Source organism: Bubalus bubalis, chromosome 2, assembly GCF_019923935.1.
Source record: "Bubalus bubalis isolate 160015118507 breed Murrah chromosome 2, NDDB_SH_1, whole genome shotgun sequence".
NCBI classification, from domain to species: domain Eukaryota; kingdom Metazoa; phylum Chordata; class Mammalia; order Artiodactyla; family Bovidae; genus Bubalus; species Bubalus bubalis.
Genome location: NC_059158.1, coordinates 159,543,429 through 159,567,607, shown reverse-complemented (window position 1 = coordinate 159,567,607; position 24,179 = coordinate 159,543,429). Strand labels below are relative to the sequence as shown.

General features: G+C 43.3%; 1 protein-coding gene and 1 pseudogene across 4 annotated transcripts; both read left to right on the top strand.

Annotated features, from left to right (window-relative positions):
• Positions 1-5,178: 5,178 nt before the first annotated feature.
• On the top strand, positions 5,179-10,945 carry RESP18 (regulated endocrine specific protein 18). 4 transcript variants are annotated; one of them, XM_044937838.1, is made up of 6 exons: positions 5,180-5,423; positions 7,294-7,398; positions 8,611-8,743; positions 8,971-9,010; positions 9,132-9,221; positions 10,790-10,945. In XM_044937838.1, the coding sequence occupies exons 1-6, from the start codon at positions 5,300-5,302 to the stop codon at positions 10,838-10,840; spliced, it is 543 nt and encodes a 180-aa protein (XP_044793773.1). In that variant the 5' UTR covers positions 5,180-5,299; the 3' UTR covers positions 10,841-10,945. The 4 variants fall into 4 exon arrangements, with proteins under 4 accessions (XP_044793775.1, XP_044793773.1, XP_044793774.1 ...); XM_006058971.3 differs by having other exon boundaries at positions 5,181-5,405; XM_044937840.1 differs by lacking the exon at positions 7,294-7,398 and having other exon boundaries at positions 5,179-5,423.
• A 9,911-nt stretch (positions 10,946-20,856) lies between these two features.
• LOC102394884 lies at positions 20,857-22,010 on the top strand (annotated as a pseudogene).
• The last annotated feature ends 2,169 nt before the right edge of the window (positions 22,011-24,179 follow it).

The following is a 24,179-nucleotide window of genomic DNA, read 5'->3' as shown; positions in this document are numbered from 1 at the left end:
ACTGGGCTAAGGGATGCCCAGACAGCTAGGAAAACGTTATTTCTAAGTGTGCCTGTGAAAGTGTCTCTGCAAGAGATTAGAATTTGAATCAGTAGATTGAGTAAAGAATGCCAATGCAGGGGATTGAAGTTCAATTCCCGGTCAGGGAACTAAGATCCCACATGCCCTGAGACAACTCAGCCTGTGCCTGGCAACTAGAGAGTCCTAGCATGCTGAGCATGCATGCTCTAGAGCCCATGCCCTGAAACAAGAGAAGCCTGAGCACAGCAATGAAGACCCTGTACAGTAAAAAAAAAAAGAGAAAAGGTAAAGAAGACCACCCATGCAGGTAGGCATCATTCAATTAATAGAGGATCTTAATAGAAGAAAAAGATGGAGGAAAGGCAAATTTTCTCTCTCTGCTTGAGCTAAGATGCCCATTTTCTCCTGTCCCTGTATGTCATAGTAAAGAATACTAGTTCTTACACAAGGGGCAGAAGAAAATCACCAGAGGTTTTAAGGAAATGAATAGAATGATGATATAAAAATTTTAAAAGACTATCTTAGCACTGTTGGAGAATGTACTGAGAGAGGGCAAGAGTAGAACAGATAGATCTGCTAGGAAGTATTGTTTCAGCTCAAGGGATGCTCTGGAGGCTTGGACTGGGCAACTGCACAAGGCTGAGCACCTCTAGCCGGCCATGAACTCTACCCAGAGGAGCTTGAGCCTCAGGGCGAATCCAGACCCGCACACTCACCAAGGGAACAGCTTCTGACTCCTGTCACCATGGCAACTGTGCTTCCTTTGCCCAGATCGGTTGCTAGGGTAACATATCAGCACTGAGTTGACTGAGCCCCATGATAAGAACTGGTTACCATGGTGTAGTCTGCAAACAACAATCTGCTGTTCTCCAGGTGAGGGTCCTTGACTGGCTCTAAAACAAAGGGGAAATCAAGGGGCTGGAGAAAAGATCAAACACAGAAGCCAAGGTGAGGCCAGTTTGTGGGGCAGGTGCTGACTCACTGTGCCTCAGGGCTTGCACAAATCAGGACTGTTATTAGAGCCTGTTCTTTACTGGGAGAGGAGGAATTTACATTTTAGAGGGGGAGCGATATAGCACATATACACACAAATTGAGAGTCCCGTGTTTCCTCCCATTTTAGGGTTTCTTTGAACTATTTCCTTCTCCAAGCAAAACTTTGCAGCTAACTGAAGCATTTCTGTCCTCCCCACCCCAGCCACCTTGCTATCTATAGGGGCAGTTCTAGGACAGCCTGTTTTTGAAATTTTTAAGTCATATGAAGCATGTTCTCAGGCCACATTGAAATTAAAAAAAATAAATAAATAGCCAAAAAGTCTTTAAAAATCCCCTATAGCAACATCCTTCTAAATAATCCATGGGTCCAAGGAGTCACAAGAAAAATTAGAAAACATTAGTCATTGATAGTCAAAACATGAAAAACTAATGCTTAAAGGGAAATGTATAGATCTACATGCCTTTATTGCAAAGAAGAAAACATTTAAATCAATGATGTAAGCTACCAACTCAAGAAGATAGGAAACAATAAGTGAAACTCAAAAAAATAGAAGGAAATAATAATAAAGAATGGATATCAATAAAACGGGCAAACCAGAGAGAAAAAGCAATGAGACCAAAAGTCAGTTCTTTAAAATGATCAATAATATTTATCTCTAGCTACACTGATGAGTAAAAAGACTGAAAAATACAAAGTATCAAAATCAGGAATTTAAAAAGTGAAATCACTTCAAATTCCTGCAGCTATTTAAAGGATAATAAATAAATATGAATATCTTTATGCAACAAATGTGATAGCTTAAATGTTGTGAATAAATTTTTTGAAAAATTCAAGTTTCCAAAAGAGATGTGAAAAGAAATAGAATATCTGAATAGCTAAAGAAATTAAAATTGTAATAAAACTTACTCACAAAGAAATTCTAACTCCATACACTCAGAAAAATATTAATCATACAGAAACTCTGCTGGAGAGAGTGTGGAGAAGCCTCCTACACTGTTGGTGGGAACGTAAATTGGAACAGCCACTATGGAGGACAGTATGGAGGCTCCTTAAAATATTAAAAATAGAGCTATCATGTGTGCACACGTGCTAAGTAGCTTCATTCATGTCCGACTCTGCAACCTTATGGACTGTAGCCTGCCAGGCTCTTCTGTCCATGGGATTCTCCAGGCAAGAATACTGGAGTAGGTTGCTGTGTTCTCCTCCAGAGGATCTTCCCAACCCAGGGATTGAACCTGCATCTCAAGTCTACTGCATTAGCAGGCAGTTGTTTTTTGGTTTTTGTTTTACCACTAGCGCCACCTGGGAAGCCCAGAGCTAACATATGACCCTGCAGTTCCATTCCTGGGCATATATCTGGAAGAAAACATGATCCAAAATGATAAATGCATCCCAATGTTCATTGCAGCACTGTTTACAATAACCAAGACATGGAAGCAACCTAAATGTCCATTGACAGAGGAATGGATAGAGAAGAGGTGGTATATATATACAGTGGACTATTAGTCATAAGAAAGAATGAAATAATGCCATTTGCAGCAACATGGGTAGACCTAGAGATTGTCATACTGAGTGAAGTAAGTCAGACAGAGAAGGAGAAATATCATATGACCCCTCTTATGTGTGGAATCCAAAAAAAAAAAAAGATACAAATGTACTTACTTAAAAAACAGAAAGAGACTCACAGACTTGGAAAACAAACATGGTTGCCAGGGGGAAGGGTTGGGGCGGAGGAATAGTTAGGGAGTTTGGGGTGGATATATACACACTGTTATATTTAAAATGAATAACCAACAGGGATCTACTGTATAATGCATGGAACTCTGCTTAATGTTATGTGGCACCTGAACAGGAGGGGAATTGGGGGAGAATGGATACATGTATATGTATAGCTGAGTCCTTTCTCTGTTCACCTGAAACTGTCACAACATTGTTAATTTAAAGAATAAAATAATTTGTATCCAGATCATGTCATCTGTCAATAAAGATAGTTTTAATTTTTTCTTTCAAAAACAGTCATACTGAAACTTTCAGAGCGTAACAAAAGAGAGAATGCTTTCTGATTGTTTTTATGTGGTCTGTCAAATATTTGGAAGAAAACATAGAAGAAAATCCTTGTGAGTTTGGGGTAGGCAAACATTTCCAAGAACAAAAAAAGCTTTAGCCATAAAAGATAAACTTAATAAATTGGATTTCCTCAAAATTAAACATTTTGCTCTTCAAAAAAAAAGCACTATTAAAAAATTTAAATGAAATGCTCAGAGTTGGGGAAAATACTCACAAACCATTAATCTGTTAAAGGAGTTGTATCTGGAAGTATTGGGGATTCCCAGTTGGCTCTGTGATAAAGAATCTGCCTGCCAGTGCAGGATGATGCAGGAGACATGGGTTCGATCCCTGGGTTGGGAAGATGTCCCTGGAGAAAGAAATGGCAAAACACTCCAATATTCTTGCCTGGAAAATTCCATGAACAGATTAGCCTGGTGGGCTACACAGTCCATGGGGTTGCAGAGTCAGATGCAACTGAGCACACACACATCTGAAAGTATTAGAGAATTGTGTTAATTAGGGAATAGTAAATATTTTTAGACGTGTTGATTTCCAAATGCTGGTGTAACAAATCACAGCAAATCAAACTTAGTGCCCCCAAACAATTTTGTTATATTTCTGGAAGTCAGAAGTCTAAAATTAAAATGTCTGGACTTCCTGGTGGCCCAGGTGTTAAGATTCTGCCTGCCAATGCAGGGGACACCAGTTTGATCCTTGGTCTGGGAAGATTCCGCATGCCACGAGACAATGAAGCCCATGTGCCACAACTACTGAAGTCCACATGCCTAGAGCCAATGCTTCACAACAAGAAAAGCTACCACTATGAGAAAACTGAGCACTGCAACGAGAAAGTAACCCCCGCTCTCTGCAACGAGGGAAAGTCCCTGAGAAGTAATCAAGACCCAGCAGAGCCAAAAATAAATAAATAAATATTTTTAAAGATAAATAAAATGTCAGCAGCTCTCTGCTCCTTCTGGAGGTTTAAAGGGAGAAAACACGTTCTTACCTTTTCAGCTTCTAGAGGCTGTTTGTATTCCTTGGCTTGGCCCCTTCCTTGAATCACTCCAACCCCTAGCTTCCAATGTTATATCCTCCACTACTGACTCTAACCCTTCTGCTTCTCTCTGTGAAGACCTTTGTGATGATGTTGCACACACTCAGAAAATCCAGCATATTCTCCCCATTTGAAGTGAACCATCTTCAAAGGCTAATCACACCTGCAAAGTCCCTTTTTCTATGTAAAAAAACATGGTCATTATTTCAGGGATTCAGACGTGGACATCTTTGGGGTTCATTATTCAGCCTACCATAGGTATCATAATGGTATTGTGGCTATGCAGAAAAATATCATTAATTCTAAAAGATGTATATTGAATTATTTAGGAGTGAAATGTCATGGTGTCTGTAAATTACTCTTAAATACTTCAGCAAGGAAAAGAAGCAATTGTGACAAACTCTTAACTCTTAAGTCTGGGTGATAAGAATATTCATGTTTCATGTTTATTCATTTGAGACTTCTCATTTTTAATATTTGAAAACTTTCATAATAAACTTTTAAGATTAATGAAAAAGATATTCAAATGTCTAGAGCTTAGGAAGCTCCATATTAGCCTGTAACTAAGAAAGTGTGGAAGCTACGGATCAGTTAGTTACTTCAGCAGTTAGTTATTGCAATAGCTCTATTAAAATGGGTACAGTGATTTGAACTAGGATGATGGCAGTGGATGTGGAGAAGATAGTTTTGCATATACTTAACAGGTCAAACCCATGATGGTTGGGGATTTTAAGGCAGGTAAGGGTGAAGTAAGTATCAGGAAAATCAAAATAGACTAGATTCATTGAATGCCAGCTATCCAGTTGCTGTACATATTTAACCCTCACAACAAATCTATGAGGCAGGTGCATTTCACACCAGCATTTTACATGCAAGCCCTCTCTCCAACTTTGGGACTGGGAATAGAGGCAGTAGTCCTTGGGATCTGTTTTATTAAAAGAGGAGTGGGCTCCTAGGAGTAGGTTTGGGTGGCTGTGGGGCCGGTAGGAGAAGTAGGGGCTGGGTAGGCGTAGGCAGGGGCAGGGCCCGCCAGCGATTGGCCCAGCTGCCAAGGGAGGGTTGTGCAGATTCAGTCTGGCTAGCCAGCGGGTGGGAATCGACAGTCCGGCGCAGTCCCTCCGGCAGCTGTCTGCCATCTCTTCGACTTAGGTGGGGAACCAGCGCAGCAAGCCCGGGAGGATGCAGCGCCCGCTGTGGCTCGGGGGCTTCCGGGGGCTCTGGCTGCTCGTCTGCTTCCTGCTGCTGAACAGCCACCAGGGGGGCTCCAGCGACGTTAGTGGTCACGGTCAGGAGGAAACCTGGGGTGGGGTGCGGGCAGGGCCAGAGAGCGGTGAAGTGGGTCTGGGGACCTCAAGGTTAGGAACTTCGGAGGAAAACAATGTGTTTGAGGAGTAAAAGAAAAGTGCGCGGAAGGACGCGCAGGCTTGGAATGGGGCTCGGTGTATGGGATCTGGACCTAAGAGAAGCCGACTCAGGGGAAGACTGGGGATTAGGAAGAAGGACGGAAAAACACAGGGGCTCAGGGAAGTAAAACTGGCATGTGCGGCCACAAGAGAAGCCGAGGAGCGGGGGAAGAGATGCCTATGGCTCAGGGAAGGTCAGGGGCCAGGATCTCTGGACAGTAGGAGCAGGGACCCCGGGTATCCGGGCCCTGGGAGAAGACTGGGCCGAGAGATGAACCAAGGCTTCTTTGTAAGCCCCTGGAGTCTGGTGTTTGCGATCCAGTTTCCGGGAAGAATGGGAGGGCTAGGCTGGGGGAAAAGAAGATGAGGCAGAAAAGGTCCATCTTCTTCCTCCCCCTTCACTGCGCCATCCGAGTAGACCATGGCTGACTTACATTTGAGCAGCCAGAGACCGACTGCGCAGACTCGAGGATTCCAGCACCCGGAGCTTCGGGCAGACGCCGCAAACTCCTAGGCTGGCGCCAACTCTGCTCGCCCGATTCTTGGATTTAGAAGCCAGTGCAGAGAATTCACGAAAACCTGTAGGAGGAGGCCCGGGCTGTGGGGGTGGGGAGAGGGTAGAACCCTGAAGCTTCTTAGGGATGCCTAGCTCTCTTTACAGCTCGGAGCTTCCTCCATGCCAGGGTTTGGCCACCGCTCAGCACCGCGGACAGCGCCAGGTGCCCCTGTAGGTTTGACTGAGGGTGTCCGGGTCACCCTGCCAGTTCTGGGAACGCTGCCCCAGAACGATCTCTCCTTCCAGAACTTATAGTCCTTCTCAGTATGACGTTTTCCTCCTTCTCAAAGCCAGGGAAATAATAGAATCCATTTAAATAGGGAGGAGAATTTCCTTTCCATAATGACTCATGGTAATTCCACCATCGGAAACAAACAACCACCCCCCCCCAAACAAAACAAAACAAAACAAAGAAATAAGCAAACAAAAAAACCAGACTCCAACTCTACCCCATCTACTTGGAATGAGAAAAGTGTATAGCATTAGGGATTATCTCCATCCCCCTAGCCTTTCCATATGCCCAGTGGCAAATTTTAGCCTTCAGGACAAGGATCCAGACACTCAAAACCTATGCATACCAATACTTTCTTCCTCTAAAGATTTCAGGACTCCTCTCCAATCGTCATGCGTGTGTGCTCATGTGTACTCACATACTCAGTTGTGTCCAGCTCTTTGCGACCCCATGGATTATAGCCCACCAGGCTCCTCTGTCCATGGAATTATGCAGGCAAGAATACTGGAGTGGGTTGCCATTTCCTCCTCCAGGGGGTCTTCCTGACCCAAGGATGGAATGATTCTTTACCACTGAGCCACACTCAAGTCCCCTTCAATCCCCTCCAGGCTTTAAAGCCTTTCCTAAATGCAATTCCCCTGCTTTCCATGCCCAACCTGTTCACCTGATTATCCATTATGTGTGTGGCTTTTTGAGTATCTGCTTACCTCACCCTTCATGGGCTGCTCTTTGCCTGTAAGCTTGGCTCTTATCTGGAAGTTGCTACCAAAGTGAATGAGGTGGCAGGGGTTAACAAACAGGAAAGGTGGTGATGTGGGGAGGGAAGAATAAAAAGGAAGACCTGAAAGGAAGAGGGGATCAGGTGAGGGGGACAGGGACCATTGAACCCAGGGGAGATAGTGGAAGGAAGCTGCTTTATTTCAACTGGAATTTGGAAGGCTTCTAGTCAAGATCCTTTCTCACACCACTTTTTTGCCCTCAGATGGTCAGAGCCAAGTGGGAGTGGGGCAGCTCTGGCCCCTCCCAGGATTTACCACCCCCATCTTCAAGCACTTCCAAGTTTTACTCCAGCAGATTATGCCCCACGGTGAGTAAGAGCTAGAGAAGAAAGGCTGGGGTTACATACAGAGGTATAGTGAGGGGCTTTTGATCTGAGAACAGGCTTTCTTCCCCTAATGTCTCTACTTGACTCTCTCTGTCATGTTCACTTCATGGAGAATGGGGAGAGACCAGAATGGGGATGGACCTGGAAGGGCAGGCTGTTTGCCCTCAAACCCCTGGAAGGGCCCAGCACAGGCTTCTAGAAGAAGCCCCTGGAAAAGGTCAGCATCTAATTCCTTGAGACTAGCCCCAACTCCAGGCACTAGCAGATTTTTTCCAGAACCAGGAATCCTTAAATTCTCAGCCAGGAAAACATACATACACACACACACTTAAGCCTCTGAGTAGGAAGCATAATAAATTGTATGACAAATACAAAAGAGGAAGGAAGGGAGTGGGAAGTCCTTTGAAGACAGATGGTTGACCGTTTCTTAGAGGAGAGTTTCATGAATGAGGGAAGAGTCAGATAGGAAATCTGGCCAGAATTCATATTACTACTATCATTACTGATGTCTAATATGTGTGTAATGCCTTAGCGCAGTCATTCTCAACATGCATCCTCAGACCAGTAGTATCAGCATCACCAGGAAACTTCTTCAAACTGCTAACTCATGAACTTCACCCCAGACCTCCGGAATCAGGAACTCTAGAAGGGAAGAACAGCAATCTGTGCTTTAACAAGCCTTGCAGAAGATTCTGATGTACCCTGAAGTTCAGACCTCCGGAATCAGGAACTCTAGAAGGGAAGAACAGCAATCTGTGCTTTAACAAGCCTTGCAGAAGATTCTGATGTACCCTGAAGTTCAGACCTCCGGAATCAGGAACTCTAGAAGGGAAGAACAGCAATCTGTGCTTTAACAAGCCTTGCAGAAGATTCTGATGTACCCTGAAGTTTGGGGATCACTCACTGCCTTAGAGTTTTCACAGCACTCTTCACATCCCTAACTCATTCAATCCTCACAATAGTATCAAATGAGTTAATGAAAAAAGTACAGTCCCAATCTTAGCCGAATATATATTACATGCCAGGCACTGTGCTAAGCAACTTTTATGTGCCATCTCATTTAATTCTCTCCATAAATTGTGATTCTTTGTCTTACTTTGAGGGAAAGGGGGAGTGTTTGCTTCACCCTGGTCCCTGGAGTGGGCCAGTCAGAGCATCCCACGTGTTAATTCACCACATCCTTTCACCCTGCAGATTTGTTCTGGAAGGATGACATGACCCAGGAAGTGATGACCCAGAAGATGGGTCACACCAGCAAACTCCATCCTGAGGATCCATGTGTGAGGAGTGGGCCAGCAGCCTTGCCCACCAGAACCCCGGGGGTGAGGTGTGTGAAGCCTATGGTCAGCCCATGCTGTCTAGTGGAGGGATGGAGCAGGGAGGGAATGGGTGTTCAAACTGCAGGAAAGAACTGCCAGGAGTACTCTGTGAATGATTCAGAGGTCCTGTCTGGGATCTGCAGGAGAAAATTCCATGAGCCTTAGTGACCTGCAAAGGCAGACGAGAGGGGTTCTGGCAAGCCTAGGTCCCATTTGCCATCCTCATCTCTTCTAGGGGCAAGCAAGAGGAGAAACTTCGACTCCTGTTCCCCAAGGTGAGACTCATGTGTCTTCTCAAGACTTCTAAAGCCCTGACTTTGAGTCCTATCTCTTTTTCTCTGGGGCCCTGACACCCTTTTCAGCCTCCTTCTTGACTCCTGGCTTCCCTCCTCACAGAGCCCAATGGTCAAGGTGAACAAGGATCAATGCTTTACCTCCAAAGTGGTTTCAAAGGCTCTGAAACGTGAGGTGGCTAACCCAGTCAAGGTGAGGGGCTCTCGCTTTTTCAGGGGAGATTGGAATTGCCAAGGACATGTTTAAAGGAAGGAGGCAGGTGTGAAGGACAGAGTGGGTATTGGGTTGTGAACAGAGAAGCTGAAGAAAAGATCTCCCCCAATTGAAGGTTACCCTTACTTTCCTGCCTTTCTCAGACTACTTGTGAACATCCATGTAAGAGATTGGGGGCATGATGCAGGTTCTGGGCATCCCTAAGGATCATCGCATACAATCATGCTTCAGCACTGAGTTTACAATAGACATGGGAAACTGCAGAGTTTTCAATATTGAGTAAAAGGTCCTCCTTTTCTCCACACACTCCCTTGTATACAGGAAGTGACAGCAAAGCTTCTTTGGATGAACAGGAGAGAGTCCAGAAGCCTTCAGCAATTCCTGACTTTGCTCTACTTTGTACCCTGGGCAAGTCACCTGGGCAAGGCTCTGGGTTACCTCCTTAGGAGGCTTAAACTCTTCAGAATCCAGGTTGAAAACACCCATCTAGCCCTCCCATCTATCTTTACATCTGAGACTTTGAGGCCCAGGCTGGTCCAGCGACTTACTCAGGGCTGCAAAGGAGGTTCTTGGCAGACCCAAGACTGGACCGAGGTCTCTTGATTCTTAATCCTTTCCATTGCACAGCTCCTGCCCTTCTTTCTGCTCAGACACTGCAGTGGGCATGGGGCTACCCCAGACATCAGACTTCTCCACATTGACAAAAGTCTTTTTTTTTTTTTTTTTTTGGACTAAGACCTAAATTACAAGAAGGTGGTAGCCAACAGAAGATATGAAGGAAGGGCCTCCCAGGAAGAGGACAACACAATGAACATGTCTGGAGACAAGGATACTATGGCATGTCTGAGGAACAGATGGGAAAGTCAGTGGTAGAAGATTAGGTTGGAGAAGTAGGTCCAGGGTTGACCACACACCAGCTCATAGATCTTGGTGAAAGTTTGGATTTTATTCCAAGTGTGGTGGCAAGTTGACTGGGAGATTCTGAGGAGGGGAATATTATAATGTGGTATGATATTAAGAGGCCACTCCAGTGATATCGGGGATGGACTATAAGGAGAGTGAGAGTGAACACTGAGACCTGGAAGGAGCTGATCAACCTGGTCTAGGGGAGACAAGGGTGTTGGCTGTGGAGCTGGCTCTCCAGAAGCAGTCTGCACCTCTGGGGGCTTCTAGCCCCTCATGCTCTCCTAGGAAACCACTTCCCACTCATAGGATCGCAGCTGGGCTTCCAAAGCCCAGATTGTTTGCTGGGTCCACACACCCAGAGCTGAGTGACAGACCCACCTTGAAGAACAGGTTGTTGGAGAGCTTTTGTGAAAGCAAACAAGGCCCTGCCATTCTTCTCTAGGCCAAGCCCTAGGGAAAACCATGGGACAAGAGCTCTGTGAATTCTGTGTGGGAGTAAAGGTGACAGGCCCTCAATCGATGGGCTGAGTCACTGCGGGCTGACTCAAATCAGACTGTTATAGAGGCATCTGGGGGAGGAGTAGGTGAGAGAGGGGCCACCTCCCCGCGTACTGATTCCGATCTTCTGTTTCTGGTTTCAGGGCTTCTTTGAGTCGCCCCCCACTGTGGGCCACAACCTTGTCGCTGACTGAGACCTCATGTGAAGCCTCTTTGCCCCAGTGCCCTCCTCATTGCCTTCCAGAGGGGCAGTTCCAGGATGATCAAAACCTGGATCAATAAAGTGACTTTGATGCAAACACTCTGTGACTTTCCTTGAGGCAGGACAGGTCAGGTTTGGATGTGAGAGAGGTGGGGCCAGAACAGTGGCTGGGGTGAGGAGAGCACAGCTCCGCAGTGCTGCCGCAGAGTCTTCTGTCTTGTTTTCCTTCCAGTGACCATTCCTGAAGTGAGGATAGTAAGGGTGGGACCACAGCTGGAATGGCAGCCTTCTTTACACATATCCAGCCATGCTGTGTGATCCAGTTGCCCATCCTTCCATGTCATTGGAAAAGACCCCAATGCTGGGAAAGATTGAAGGCAGGAGTAGAAGGGGCTGACAGAGGTTGAGATGGTTGGATGGCATCACCAATCTGGACGGGCCTGGACTCTGCTGTTTTATGAGGGTCTCCACCTCCAGTATTATAGCCCCTGCCAGGGCTGCCCCACTCTTCGTGCCCCCAAAAATCAACACACAGGTGCTACAATCAAAGTGTACACACGTTAAATGATATTTTGCTGACTCTTCCCAGTTTGCTCCTGGTAGCTTGTTCAGTTGCTCAGTCATGTCTGACTCTTTTCAACCCCATGGACTGCAGCACCCCAGTACTCCCTTTCCATCACCAACTCCCAGAGCTTGCTCAAAGTCATGTCTGTCGAGTTGGTGATGCCATCCAACCATCTCAACCTCTGTCAGCCCCTTCTCCTCCTGCCTTCAATCTTTCCTAGCATCAGGGTCTTTTCCAATGAGTCGGCTCTTCACATCAGGTAGTCAAAGTTTTGGAGCTTCAGCTCAGCATCAGACCCTCCAAGGAATATTCAGGATTGATTTCCTTTAGGATTGACTGGTTGGATCTCCTTGAAGTCCAAGGGACTCTCGAGTCTTCTCCAGCACCACAGTTCAAAAGCATCAATTCTTTGGTGCTAAGCCTTCTTCATGGGCCAGCTCTCACATCCATACATGACTACTGGAAAAACCATAGCTTTGACTAGACGGATCTTTGTCTGAAAAGTAATGGTAGCTTAAAAATCTTACAATGGAGTGAGTGATCTGATCATTCATACTCAGCCCAGTCAAACACCAGAATGTCCTATTTGCAAAGCTTTATACTTTCAAGGTACTCTCAAACTCATTTGACATTCCCAGATGTAAGCACATGGGCAGATAACAAGATTTTATTCCTCTGAAGAACTGGGATTTGGCCACACATCTCATCCAATTAAGCAACCCGGAGAAGTTAAGTGACTAGTTCTTGATGGCACAGAGTCATGGTCATGCTGCTATTTTTTTCCCTCTCTGCCTCTACTTGGTGTGTTCAGGAAATGTTTCTAAACCCAACACTAGACCAGTCACATTCATTTGTACCTAGTTCTCATTAAACTGAAGGCAATTCCTGCACTTACCCACATATCCCCCTTATTCATTCCCTTTTAATTTCTAAGAAGGAAAATGGGGAGAAAAAGATGGGTATTTTTTAAAAGGAAGGTAAGTTCTTATTGCAGAGGAGCAGGTTATATGATTTGGATGATATAATTTGATAGAAAATGGGAAGCCAGTGAAGGTCTGTTGAGCAAGGGAGTGACACCATGAAAGCTGAGCTTAAGAAGAACAATCTCACATTTCTGTGTAAGGATGGACTAGAGACTGGGAAAGGGGTGGAAACATGCCAGAAAAACTGCTGAAATGGTGTGGCATGCCACATAAGGACCTGAATTGGAGTCAAAGAGGACATATAAGAGAGATAGTTTGAAGGATAAATTAATAAGCCTTGGCAAATATTATGGGTTGAATCCTGTCCCCGCCTAAAACTCATATGTTGAAGTACTAATGTCTTGTACCTCAGAACATGATGTTATTTGAAAATAAGAATGTTATAGGTGTAAATAATTTAAGATGAGATCATTAGGGTGGACCCTAGTCCAGTACAATAAGCTTCCTTACAAAAAGGAAATTGGAGACAGACAAGCATAGAGGGGAGATGACATGCAGAGATACAGGGAGAAGATGGCCACCAATAAGCCAAAGAGAGGGGCCCTGAATAGATCCTTACAGCCCAAGAAGGAACCAACTCTCGTTGATTCTAGACTTCTAGCCTCCATAACTATGAGACAATAAATTTCTATCATTTAAGTCCCCAGTTTGTGGTACTTTGTTTCAGCAGCCATAGGATACTAGTTCAAGTGACTTTTGTTTTTGTTAGATATGTTCTATCTCAGTGAATAATGGACATCTGGATGGTTGGTCAGGGAAGAAAAATGGATGTTCTTTTAAAGCTTAAAGCTAAAAGCCTACTCAAGGACATCAAAACGACAATGCTCTCCTAAACCATTACTTATTGCCTGCATGCCTGATTATTTTCATCAACATATAAGTATACTACAATATCTCCTTTGTTTACTTCAGTTTAGTTGCTCAGTTGTGTCCAGCTCTTTGCGACCCCATGGACTGTAGCATGCCAGGCTTCCCTGTCCTTCACAAACTCCTAGAGCTTGCTCAAACTCATGTCCATCGATTCAGTGATGCCACCCAACCATCTCATCCTCTGCCATCCCCTTCTCCTCCTGCCTTCAATCTTTCCCAGCATCAGAGTCTTTTCCAATAAGTCCATTCTTCACATCAGGAGACCAAAATATTACAGCTTCAGCATCAGTCCTTCCAATGAATATTCGCAACTGATTTCCTTTAGGATTGATTAGTTTGATCTCCTTGCAGTCCAAGGGACTCTCAAGAGTCTTCTCCAACTCCACAGTTCAAAAGCATCAGTTCTTCCATGCTCAGCTTTCTTTGTAGTCCAACTCTCACATCCATACATGACTACTGGAAAAACCATAACTTTGACTAGATGGACCTTTGTCAGCAAAATGTCTCTGCTTTTTAATATGTTGTGTAGGTTGGTCATAGCTTTTCTTCCAAGGAGCAAGTGTCTTTTAATTTCATGGCTGCAGTCACTATCTTCAGTGATTTTGGAGCCCAAGAAGATAAAGTCTGTCACTGTTTCCTTGTATCTCCATCTATTTGCCATGAAGTGATGAGACCAGATGCCATGATCTTAGTTTTTTGAATGCTGAAATTTAAGCCAGCTTTTACACTGTCTTCCTTCACTTTTATCAAGAGGTTCTTTAGTCTTCACTTTCTGCCATAAGGGTGGTGTCATCTGCATATCTGAGGTTATTGATATATTTTCCCACAATCTTGATTCCAGCTTATGCTTCATCCAGTCTGGCATTTTGCATGATGTACTCTGCATATAAGTTAAATAATCAAGGTGACAATATACAACCTTGATGAACTCCTTTCCCAATTTGGAACCAGTCCGTTGTTCCATGTCTGGTTCTAACCGTTGCTTCTTGACCTGCATACAGATTTATCAGGAGGCAGGTAAGGTGGTCTGGTATTCCTATTTCTTTAAGAATATTCCATAGTTTGTTGTGATCTACACAGACAAAGACTTTAGCATAGTCAGTGAAGCAGAAGTAGATATTTTTGTGGAATTCTCTTGCTTTTTCTATGATCCAACAGATGTCGGCAATATCTCCTAAATTTATTTATTTTTTCTCAATTTCTGCTTCTTCTGGTAATAGTTCACTAGCTAATTCATGCTATCTGACCTGCTGACAATTTGTCTTAATCTGGTTCCTCCTCAAATCAAAGCCTGAAGTAAGGGTTTACCTGGGAATCATGTAAATTAGGATTAGATTTCAAGATGAAGACTGAGAGAATGCTAAGGCTGAAATGTGGGGACTCTCTTAGGCATCAAGTACAGTGCACCTCAGAACTGTCCTCTGAGATAGAGAAAAGGAGAGTATCCTATAGGTCTAATCTCCATTAGATCAAACGTTTCACTGTAAGATGCTAAATTCCTCATATATTCAGGTTTTTCTTGCATGAGAATGTCTGAGCAGATTCCCATGGATACCTAAAGTTGTGGTAACAGAGAGGACCCAGGCCAAAAACAAAAGATCTGCAGTGTTTTTGCTAGTGGGCCAAGTGGTGTCAGCTTACATCTGTATGCAGGTGGTGACTGCAGTGACGGCTGGAGTTGAAAGGTAACCAGCAGGATGCAAACTGGAGCAATAAGTGGTGTCTGATATACCTTAAAAGCTGCCTGGAAAAATATCCAGAATCCTCTTAAAAGCATTAAGAAACTAGCAAAAGACTGAAAAGCGATAAACTCGGGTCAAGATCCAGGAAAGGAACAGAATCCAGAGGTGGTAAACCCAATGTTCACAGTTGCTTTGGCCTGGGGAAATTCTGCATTTTAAGAAGCAGAAAAAAGCTGATTTAGATAGCCTGTGGAGCTAGAGGAGCAGGTATCAGTGTCCAAGCCCTTGAAAGGAAGAACTGCTCTCTGTTTTGATCTGGGACCAAGAAGCAAACTTTAGGAATAAGGAGAAAATGAAGTCAATCTACCCTTACTCACATTGCATCATGTATTAAGGTTAAGGTTATACAAAATCACTAGTGCTTTTAGGCACCTGTAGAAGTAAATTAAAATCCTCTAAGACTTTAAATTATTTCTACAAATAACTTTTCAAATGCCATACTCTGCACGATAGATAGGGCTTCCCTGGTGTCTCAGTGGTAAAGAATCCACCTGCAATGCAAGAGAGCTGGGTTCATTCCTGGGTTGGGAAGATCCCCTGGAAGAGGGCATGATAACCCACTCCAGCATTCTGGAAAATCCCAAGGACAGAGGAACCTGGCACGCTACAATCCATGGGGTTGCAAAGAGTTAGACACATGAAGTGACTTAGCATCGCCCAGCACAATAGATAACAGAAACAGACTCACAGCAATCCAGTGTTTCCAAAGCAAAGCAACTGTGCTTTACCATGTTTAAGTATATAAATGCCAAATTGTAATTTTTGACAAGGATCTATAAATCACAGAAAGTAATATTGGAAGATTTTTTTTAAAGAATCAAACATGTCAAAATACATGAGGCAAAAACTGATAGAATTGAAAGGAGAAATAGAAGAATTACCTTTTATAATTGAAGACTTCAACACTCCTCTGTCAGAAATTGATAGATCAAGCAAGCAGATCAGTAAGGATATACCTGAACAGAACAATTATTTGATTTGATCTAATTAACATTTTGGCAAAGGAAATGACAATCTACTCTAGTATTCTTCCCTGGGAAATTCCATGTCCATGGGGTCAAAAAGAGTTGGACACGGCTGAGTGACTGTCAGTTTCACTCAAACATGTAGAATATACCATCCAACAGCAGCAGAATACGCATTCTTCTCAAGCTCATGTGAACTGTTCATCAATACAGACCACCATAAAGCATGCCTTAACAAATTTAAAAGACCAGAAATCATAAGATACGTTCTTCAACCATAATGGACTTAAACTAAAAATCAATAACAGGAAGATAGCTAGAAAATCCCCAAATATCCAGATACTTTCCAGAAAACACCTTTCTAGACAATCCATGGGCCAAAGAAGAAATCTCAAGAAAAATTGTAAAATATTTTGAAATAAATGAAAATGTAATTTATCACAATTTGTGGCATGAAGTGAAAACAGTACTTAAAAGGAAATTTATAGCATTGCATGCACACATTAGAAAATAAGAATGATCTAAAATCAATAAATTAAGTTCACACTTTAATAAACCAGAGAAAGAAGAGCAATTGAAGTTTAAACAAGCAGAAGAAAACACATAACAAAAATTAGAGCAGAAATCAAAAAAACTGAAAACAAGAAAATAATCTCAAAACAAGAAATCAATAAAACTCAAAATTGTTCTTTGAAAAGAAAGAGAATCAAATAAAAATTCTAAAACTTAAAAATGTGAGAACCCAAATTTTAAATTAATTGAATAGATATAATAACAGATTCAGTTCAGTTCACTTCAGTTGCTCAGTCGTGTCTGACTCTTTGCAACCCCATGAATTGCAGCACGCTAGGCCTCCCTGTTCATCACCATCTCCCAGAGTTCACTCAAACTCACGTCCATCGAGTCGGTGATGCCATCCAGCCATCTCATCCTCTGTTGTCCCCTTTTCCTCCTGCCTCCAATCCCTCCCAACATCAGAGTCTTTTCCAATGACTCAACTTTTCTCATGAGGTGGTCAAAGTACTGGAGTTTCAGCTTTAGCATCATTCCTTCCAAAGAAATCCCAGGGCTGATCTCCTTCAGAATGGACTGGTTGGATCTACTTGCAGTCCAAGGGACTCTCAAGAGTCTTCTCCAACACCACAGCTCAAAAGCATCAATTCTTCAGCACTCAGCTTTCTTCACAGTTCAACTCTCACATCCATACATGACCACAGGAAAAACCATAGCCTTAACTAGATGAACCTTTGTTGGCAAAGTAATGTCTCTGCTTTTGAATATGCTATCTAGGTTGGTCATAACTTTTCTTCCAAGGAGTAAGCGTCTTTTAATTTCATGGCTGCAGTCACCATCTGCAGTGATTTTGGAGCCCAAAAATAAAGTCTGACACTGTTTCCACTGTTTCCCCATCTATTTCCCATGAAGTGATAGGACCGGATGCCATGATCTTCGTTTTCTGAATGTTGAGCTTTAAGCCAGGTTTTTCACTCTCCTCTTTCACTTTCATCAAGAGGCTTTTTAGTTCCTCTTCACTTTCTGCCATAAGGGTGGTGTCATCTGCATATCTGAGGTTATTGCTATTTCTCCCAGCAATCTTGATTCCAGCTTGTTCTTCTTCCAGCCCAGGGTTTCTCATGATGTACAAAAAAGATCTTCACGACCAAGATAATCACAATGGTATGATCATTCACCTAGAGCCAGACATCCTGGAATGTGAAGTCAAATGGGCCTTAGAAAGCATCACTACGAACAAAGCTAGTGGAGGTGATGGAATTCCAGTTGAGCTATTTCAAATCCTGAAAGATGATGCTGTGAAAGTGCTGTACTCAATAATGGACTAGAGATCGCTGAAACAGAACTGGTGTACCAGAAGATAGGTCACAATAAACTTGGTCCATCCCTCCAAAAAATACAAAGAGGCAAAGGGTGGAAAATGCAAAAGAAAGGGTAAGAAACCAAGAGCATCCAGTGAAGAGGTCCACTATTCATTTACTTGAAATCCCAGAAAGAGAAGAGAGAGAATAGGACATAAGCAATATTTTAAAAGATTATGGCTGAAAAATCTCCAGAGCTGTTAAAAGATATCAACCCACTGATTCAAGATTGGCAACAAATCTCAAGCAAACTATTAAAAAAAATAAAACTAAAGCAAAAAATATGATGAAACTGCAGGAAAGCAAAGACGAAGGAAAAAAATTTTTAAAGCAGCTGCGAATTTGGTGGAGGAGAGGATTACTTTCAAAAGAGCAACATTTAGTCTGATAATTGACTCTAAGACAGCAGCAATAAAAGCCAAAAGACAGAGAAATGATATCTTAAGTGTGTTGAAAGAAAATAACAGTCATCCTAGAATTCTATAACTAGCAAAATTATCCTTCAAAAGAAAAGAGCTCCACTTCTGTCTGGGTTGCAGGAAACTCGAAAGATAAAGACTCTCATTCTAACAACAAGAAGATAGCTGAATCATTTTTTTTTTTTTTTGAGCACATCACAGGAAATGTCTGGTGTACACAATAAGACTTCTAGGGTGCTGCTGCTGCTGCTGCTAAATCACTTCAGTCATGTCCAACTCTGTGCGACCCCATAGATGGCAGCCCACCAGGCTCCCCCATCCCTTGGATTCTCCAGGCAAGGACACTGGAGTGGGTTGCCATTTCCTTCTCCAATACATGAAAGTGAAAAGTGAAAGTGAAGTCGCTCAGTCGTGTCCGACCCTTAGCATGGACTGCAGCCTACCAGGCTCCTCCGTCCATGGGATTTTCCAGGCAAGAGTACTGGAGTGGGGTGCCATTGCCTTCTTCAATTTCTTGACCTGGATTACATGGGTGTTCATTTTGTAATGATTTATTGAGCTATTCCCTTTTGCTTTATGCATTTTTCTGTTTTTTATGTTTCACAATTTACAAAGTTTTTAAAAAGGAAATAAATGGGGTGAAGTGATAGATAGCAGGGGCAATTGTGGATGGTGTAGAGAAGACTTTCCTGAGTATATTTTATTATGTGAGTTTGATCTTTAAACAATGCAAATATTTTACATATTCAAAAAATAAAAGTGTAAAAATAAAAAGCAAATCTTAATACTGAAAACAAACAAACCAAATTATATATCAGATTGGTAAAAAATGACTAAACAAACAAAAGAATTATTTCAAATGACTTTAGAACACAGTATTTTGATGGCATAGGAAATAGATGGGGGAACAGTGGAAACAGTGTCAGACTTTATTTTGGGGGGCTCCAAAATCACTGCAGATGGTAATTGCAGCCATGAAATTAAAAGATGCTTACTCCTTGGAAGGAAAGTTATGACCAACCTAGATAGCATATTCAAAAGCAGAGACATTACTTTGCCAACAAAGGTCCATCTAGCCAAGGCTACGGTTTTTAGTGGTCATGTATGGATGCGAGAGTTGGACTGTGAAGAAAGCTGAGCGCCAAAGAATTGATGCTTTTGAATGGTGGTGTTGGAGAAGACTTTTGAGAGTCCCTTGGACTGCAAGGAGATCCAACCAGTCCATTCTAAAGGAGATCAGTCCTGGGTGTTCTTTGGAAGGACTGATGCTAAAGCTGAAACTCCAATACTTTGGCCACCTCATGTGAAGAGTTGAGTCATTGGAAAAGACTCTGATGCTGGGAGGGATTGGAGGCCGGAGGAGAAGGGGACAAGAGAGGATGAGATGGCTGGATGGCATCACCGACTCGATGGACATGAGTTTGGGTGAACTCCGGGAGTTAGTGATGGACAGGGAGGCCTGGCGTGCTGCAATTCATGGGGTCGCAAAGAGCTGGACACGACTGAGTAACTGAGCTGAACTGAACTGAACCCTAGGGGTTATAAGGACAAAATAAACTACCCAAAGTCTTAGGTATGTTTGCTGTTTTATTAGGAGAGAAATATTTATATTATTTGCAAATTATTGTGTGCATATTGTAGGATCAAACATATAAATGATTGTGTTGGTATTATTAGAAACCAAATTTTTCAGATACATGTATAAAATTAAGAGGTCAGTAAAAATCAAGCTAAATTTTAATTGGAAATAGTGTGAGTGAGGTGTGTGTATATGTGTGAGTGTATCTTTATATCCTAAGTCTATGCACTGAAAGGACCTGAAGCAACATCAATCATCTCAGTAGTCATTATGACCCCTAGGACCCAGATTGTGGTCCCTAAAATCAGTTTTTACTAAAAGCTACCAAATCTCTGGAGGAATGGCTGCTTCCATGTCTAGGGCAAGGAATAAAAAAGATTAACACATCTTCAATTCAGTTCAGTCACTCAGTCATGTCCGACTCTGCGATCCCATGAACCACAGCACACCAGGCCTCCCTGTCCATCACCAACTCCCAGAGTCCACCCAAACCCATGTCCATCGAGTCGATGATGCCATCCAAGTATCTCATCCTCTGTCGTCCCCTTCTCCTCCTGCCCTCAACCTTTCCCAGCATCAGGGTCTTTTCAAATGAGTCAGCTCGGGTGGCAAATAAGTTTCTAAACAGTAATACAAAAATTGTCTATAAATATATTATTCTATAATATAAAGCAAGGAAAGGAGCTTTAAGTGATTAATGGGATGTTTCAAATGGAAACAAGAGCCAGTTTAAAAAGGCTTTCACTTACTTACTTCAGGACAATTTTTATATTACTGTGATATACAGATACACATTGAATATATAAAAATCCATACTTCCATAGTAATGCTCAAACAAGAAAAGTGATAACAAATATGTTTAGAAACTTATTTGCCACCCTTAACAGTAACTGTTATACCAACTCATTACTCTGCAAATGAATAGTTAAAGAGAAGAGACTACCTTCTGAATTCTGAATTCTTCTTTATGAAATAAGATCAGCTAAAGGAAATAAGATCGGTTAAAAGAATGATAGATGGCTCTCTGCTCCTGCCCGTTCGACAGATAGCCGTAACTTCTGTGCTGTGCCAGCCGCATCCCTGAGACAAGATGGTGAAGGTCAGAGTAAATGGATTCGGCTGCATCGGGCACCTGGTCACCAGAGCTGCTTTTAATTCTGGCAAAGTGGACATCGTTGCCATCAATGACCCCTTCATTGACCTTCACTACATGATCTACATGGTTCCAGTGTGATTCCGCCCATGGCAAGTTCCATGGCACAGTCAAGGCAGAGAACAGGAAGCTCGTTATCAATGGAAAGGCCTTCACCATCTTCCAGAGCGAGATCCTGCCAACATCAAGTGGGGTGATGCTGGTGCTGAGTACGTGGTGGAGTCCACTGGGGTCTTCACTACCATGGAGAAGGCTGGGACTCACTTGAAGGGTGGTGCCAAGAGGGGCATCATCTCTGTGCCTTCTGCCAATGCCCCCATGTTTGTGATGGGCGTGAACCACGAGAAGTATAACAACAACCTCAAGATTGTCAGCAATGCCTCCTACACCACCAACTGCTTGGCCCCCCGGCCATGGTCATCCATGACCACTTTGGCATCGTGGAGGGACTTATGACCACCGTCCACACCATCACTGTCACCCAGAAGACTGTGGATGGCCCCTCCGGGAAGCTGTGGCATGATGGCCGAGGGGCTGCCCAGAACATCATCCCTGCTTCTACTGGCGCTGCCAAGGCTGTGGGCAAGGTCATTCCTGAGCTCAACGGGAAGCTCACTGGCATGGCCTTCTGCATCCCCACCCCCAACATGTCAGTTGTGGATCTGACCTACCACCTGGAGAAACCTGCCAAGTATGATGAGATCAAGAAGTTGGTGAAGCAGACGTCAGAGGGCCCTCTCGAGGGCATTCTAGGCTACACTGAGGACCAGGTTGTCGCCTGTGACTTCAACAGTGACACTCACTCTCTGCCTTCGATGCTGGGGCTGTCATTGCCCTGAATGACCACTTTGTCAAGCTCATTTCCTGGTACGACAATGAATTCGGCTACAGCAACAGGGTGGTGGACCTCATGGTCCACATGGCCTCCAAGGAGTAAGGTCCCCGGACCCTCAGCCACAGCAGGAGCACTAGAGGAAGAGAGAGTTCCTCAGCTGCTGGGGAGTCCTGCCCCACCTCGATCCTCCACCACACTGAGAATCTCCCGACCTCCACACGTTTCCATCCCCAAGGCCCTGAGGAAGGGGAGAGGCTTAGGGAGCCCTGCCTTGTCGTGTACCATCAATAAAAGTACCCTATATGCCTCCCCCCCAGAAAAAATGAATGATAGAAAATCATGATTTTAGTCAAGGATCATCAATGAATGGCAAAACAATTAGGTGAAAAGTTGATGGGGGACTAGATATTCTCACAGTGCCAAAATATTTTTCGACAGATTGCATCCATACTGGTCACAAGAGGGAAATGTAACTTTACCATAGAGATCTGGCTGTCTCTACCTTAAATCAGTGATCAATTTTAGCATCACTAATAGTGAGACAGCCAGACACTATGCACTTCCTGAAATAATGTAATTGGAATCATGTAGCACCACCTGTGAATTTTAAAATATTTTTACCTGATCCAATCAAGACTTAACTCCTATTTTTCAGGAAATACAGGGGCTACACAGCATACATACAGGGGAAATATAGGGAAACATGTCATGAGGAAACAGTCAGACAAATCAGGAAGGTGAGGAGTTAGAAAACCTGACCTGATCTCTTCCACAAGAAACTGTCAAAAATGGGGGGAGGGGTGGCGAGGAAAGCACTGTTTATGCTAAAATTATTAAAGAGAATTAAGAAATATAACCAAATACAATGGTGGTCTTTGATTGACTGCTATTTTGAATGAAACAGTGGAAAAAGGACATTTTTGGAAACGGTTTGAGACATTTGAACATGAACTGAGTATGAAATGCTATTTAGAAATTATTGTAAATTTTGTTAGGTCATAATGGCAATTTGGTGGTATAGGAGAATATCCTTATTTCTTGGAGATGCATGTTGAAACATTTAGAAGGGAACCTGGACTTCCCTAGTAGCTCAGCTGGTAAAGAATTCACCTGCAATGCAGGAGACCCCGGTTTGATTCCTGGGTTGGGAAGATCCCCTGGAAGAAGAATAGACTACTCACTCCAGTATTGTTGGGCTTCCCTGGTGGCTCAGGTGGTAAAGAATCTGCCTGCAATGTGGGAGACCTGGCTTCAGTCCCTCGGTTGGGAAGATCCCATGGAGAAAGGCATGGCAACCAACTCCAGTATTCTTGCCTGGAGAATCCCATGGACAGAAAAGCCTAGCAGGCTATAGTCCTTGGGGTCACAAAGAGTCAGGACACAACTGAGCAACTTTCACTTTACAATGTCTATTGTTTACTTTTAAGTACTAAAAAGAAGTAAATATAGCAAAATAATAACTGTTACGTCTAGGTGATGAGTATATGACTATTTACTATGCACCACTATCTTCTTTATCTTTTTATTTATTTTTTTGTATTTTGGAGAAGTTTTACTGAAAAGCAAGAGAGAAAAGTGATCAATTTTGAACTTTAGAAAGCTCACTCCCAAGCTTATTGGGTGACAAGAATGGAAGCAAAAGTCTAGTTATGTGATTACAGCAATAGTCATGAAAGAGCACGTTGGTTGGGGTAGGACCATGAGCATGGAGAGAAGTGGGATAATGGGAGATATATTTTTCAGGCAGAAGCCATAAGATTTTAATAGACCAGCCATGGAAGGGGGTGAAATAAAGGTGAGGCAAGGCTAACAAAAAAAGCCAGTACCTATCCAGTGTTTAGTACAATGGCTGTTCTAAGTGAGCCACATGAGTGTAATTCTCTCAGTCTTCACAGCCACCTCGTACTGCTGGTACCTTCATTTCACAGACCAGGAAACTTGGGAGTAGAGAGGTTAAACATCTTCCCCAAACTTATATCCCTAGTAGGTGGCATTTCTAAAACTGGAGTCCAAGCACACATGTGTAACCATTTCTGCTTTTAAGGATGACAGTCAGTCAGTCAGTTCAGTTGCTCAGTCGTGTCCCACTCTTTGCAACGCTATGGACTGCAGCACACCAGGCTTCCCTGTCCATCACCAACTCCCGGAGCATACTCAAACTCATGTCCATCGAGTCAGTGATGCCATCCAACCATCTCATCCTCTGTCATCCCCTTCTCCTCCCACCTTCAGTCTTTCCCAGCATCATGGTCTTTTCCAGTGAGTCAGTTCTTTGCATCAGGTGGCCAAAGTGCTGGAGTTTTAGCTTCAGCATCAGTCCTTCCAATGAATATTCACAACTGATTT

What these genes read in the sequence shown, in the direction of transcription:
- RESP18 (XM_044937838.1), top strand. Translation starts at nt 5,300, where the DNA reads ATGCAGCGCCCGCTGTGGCTCGGGGGCTTCCGGGGGCTCTGGCTGCTC. An exon ending in CGGTCAGGAGGAAACCTGGG is followed by an intron (nt 5,424 to 7,293) that starts GTGGGGTGCGGG and finishes TTTTGCCCTCAG; the next exon opens with ATGGTCAGAGCCAAGTGGGA. An exon ending in TTCGACTCCTGTTCCCCAAG is followed by an intron (nt 9,011 to 9,131) that starts GTGAGACTCATG and finishes CCCTCCTCACAG; the next exon opens with AGCCCAATGGTCAAGGTGAA.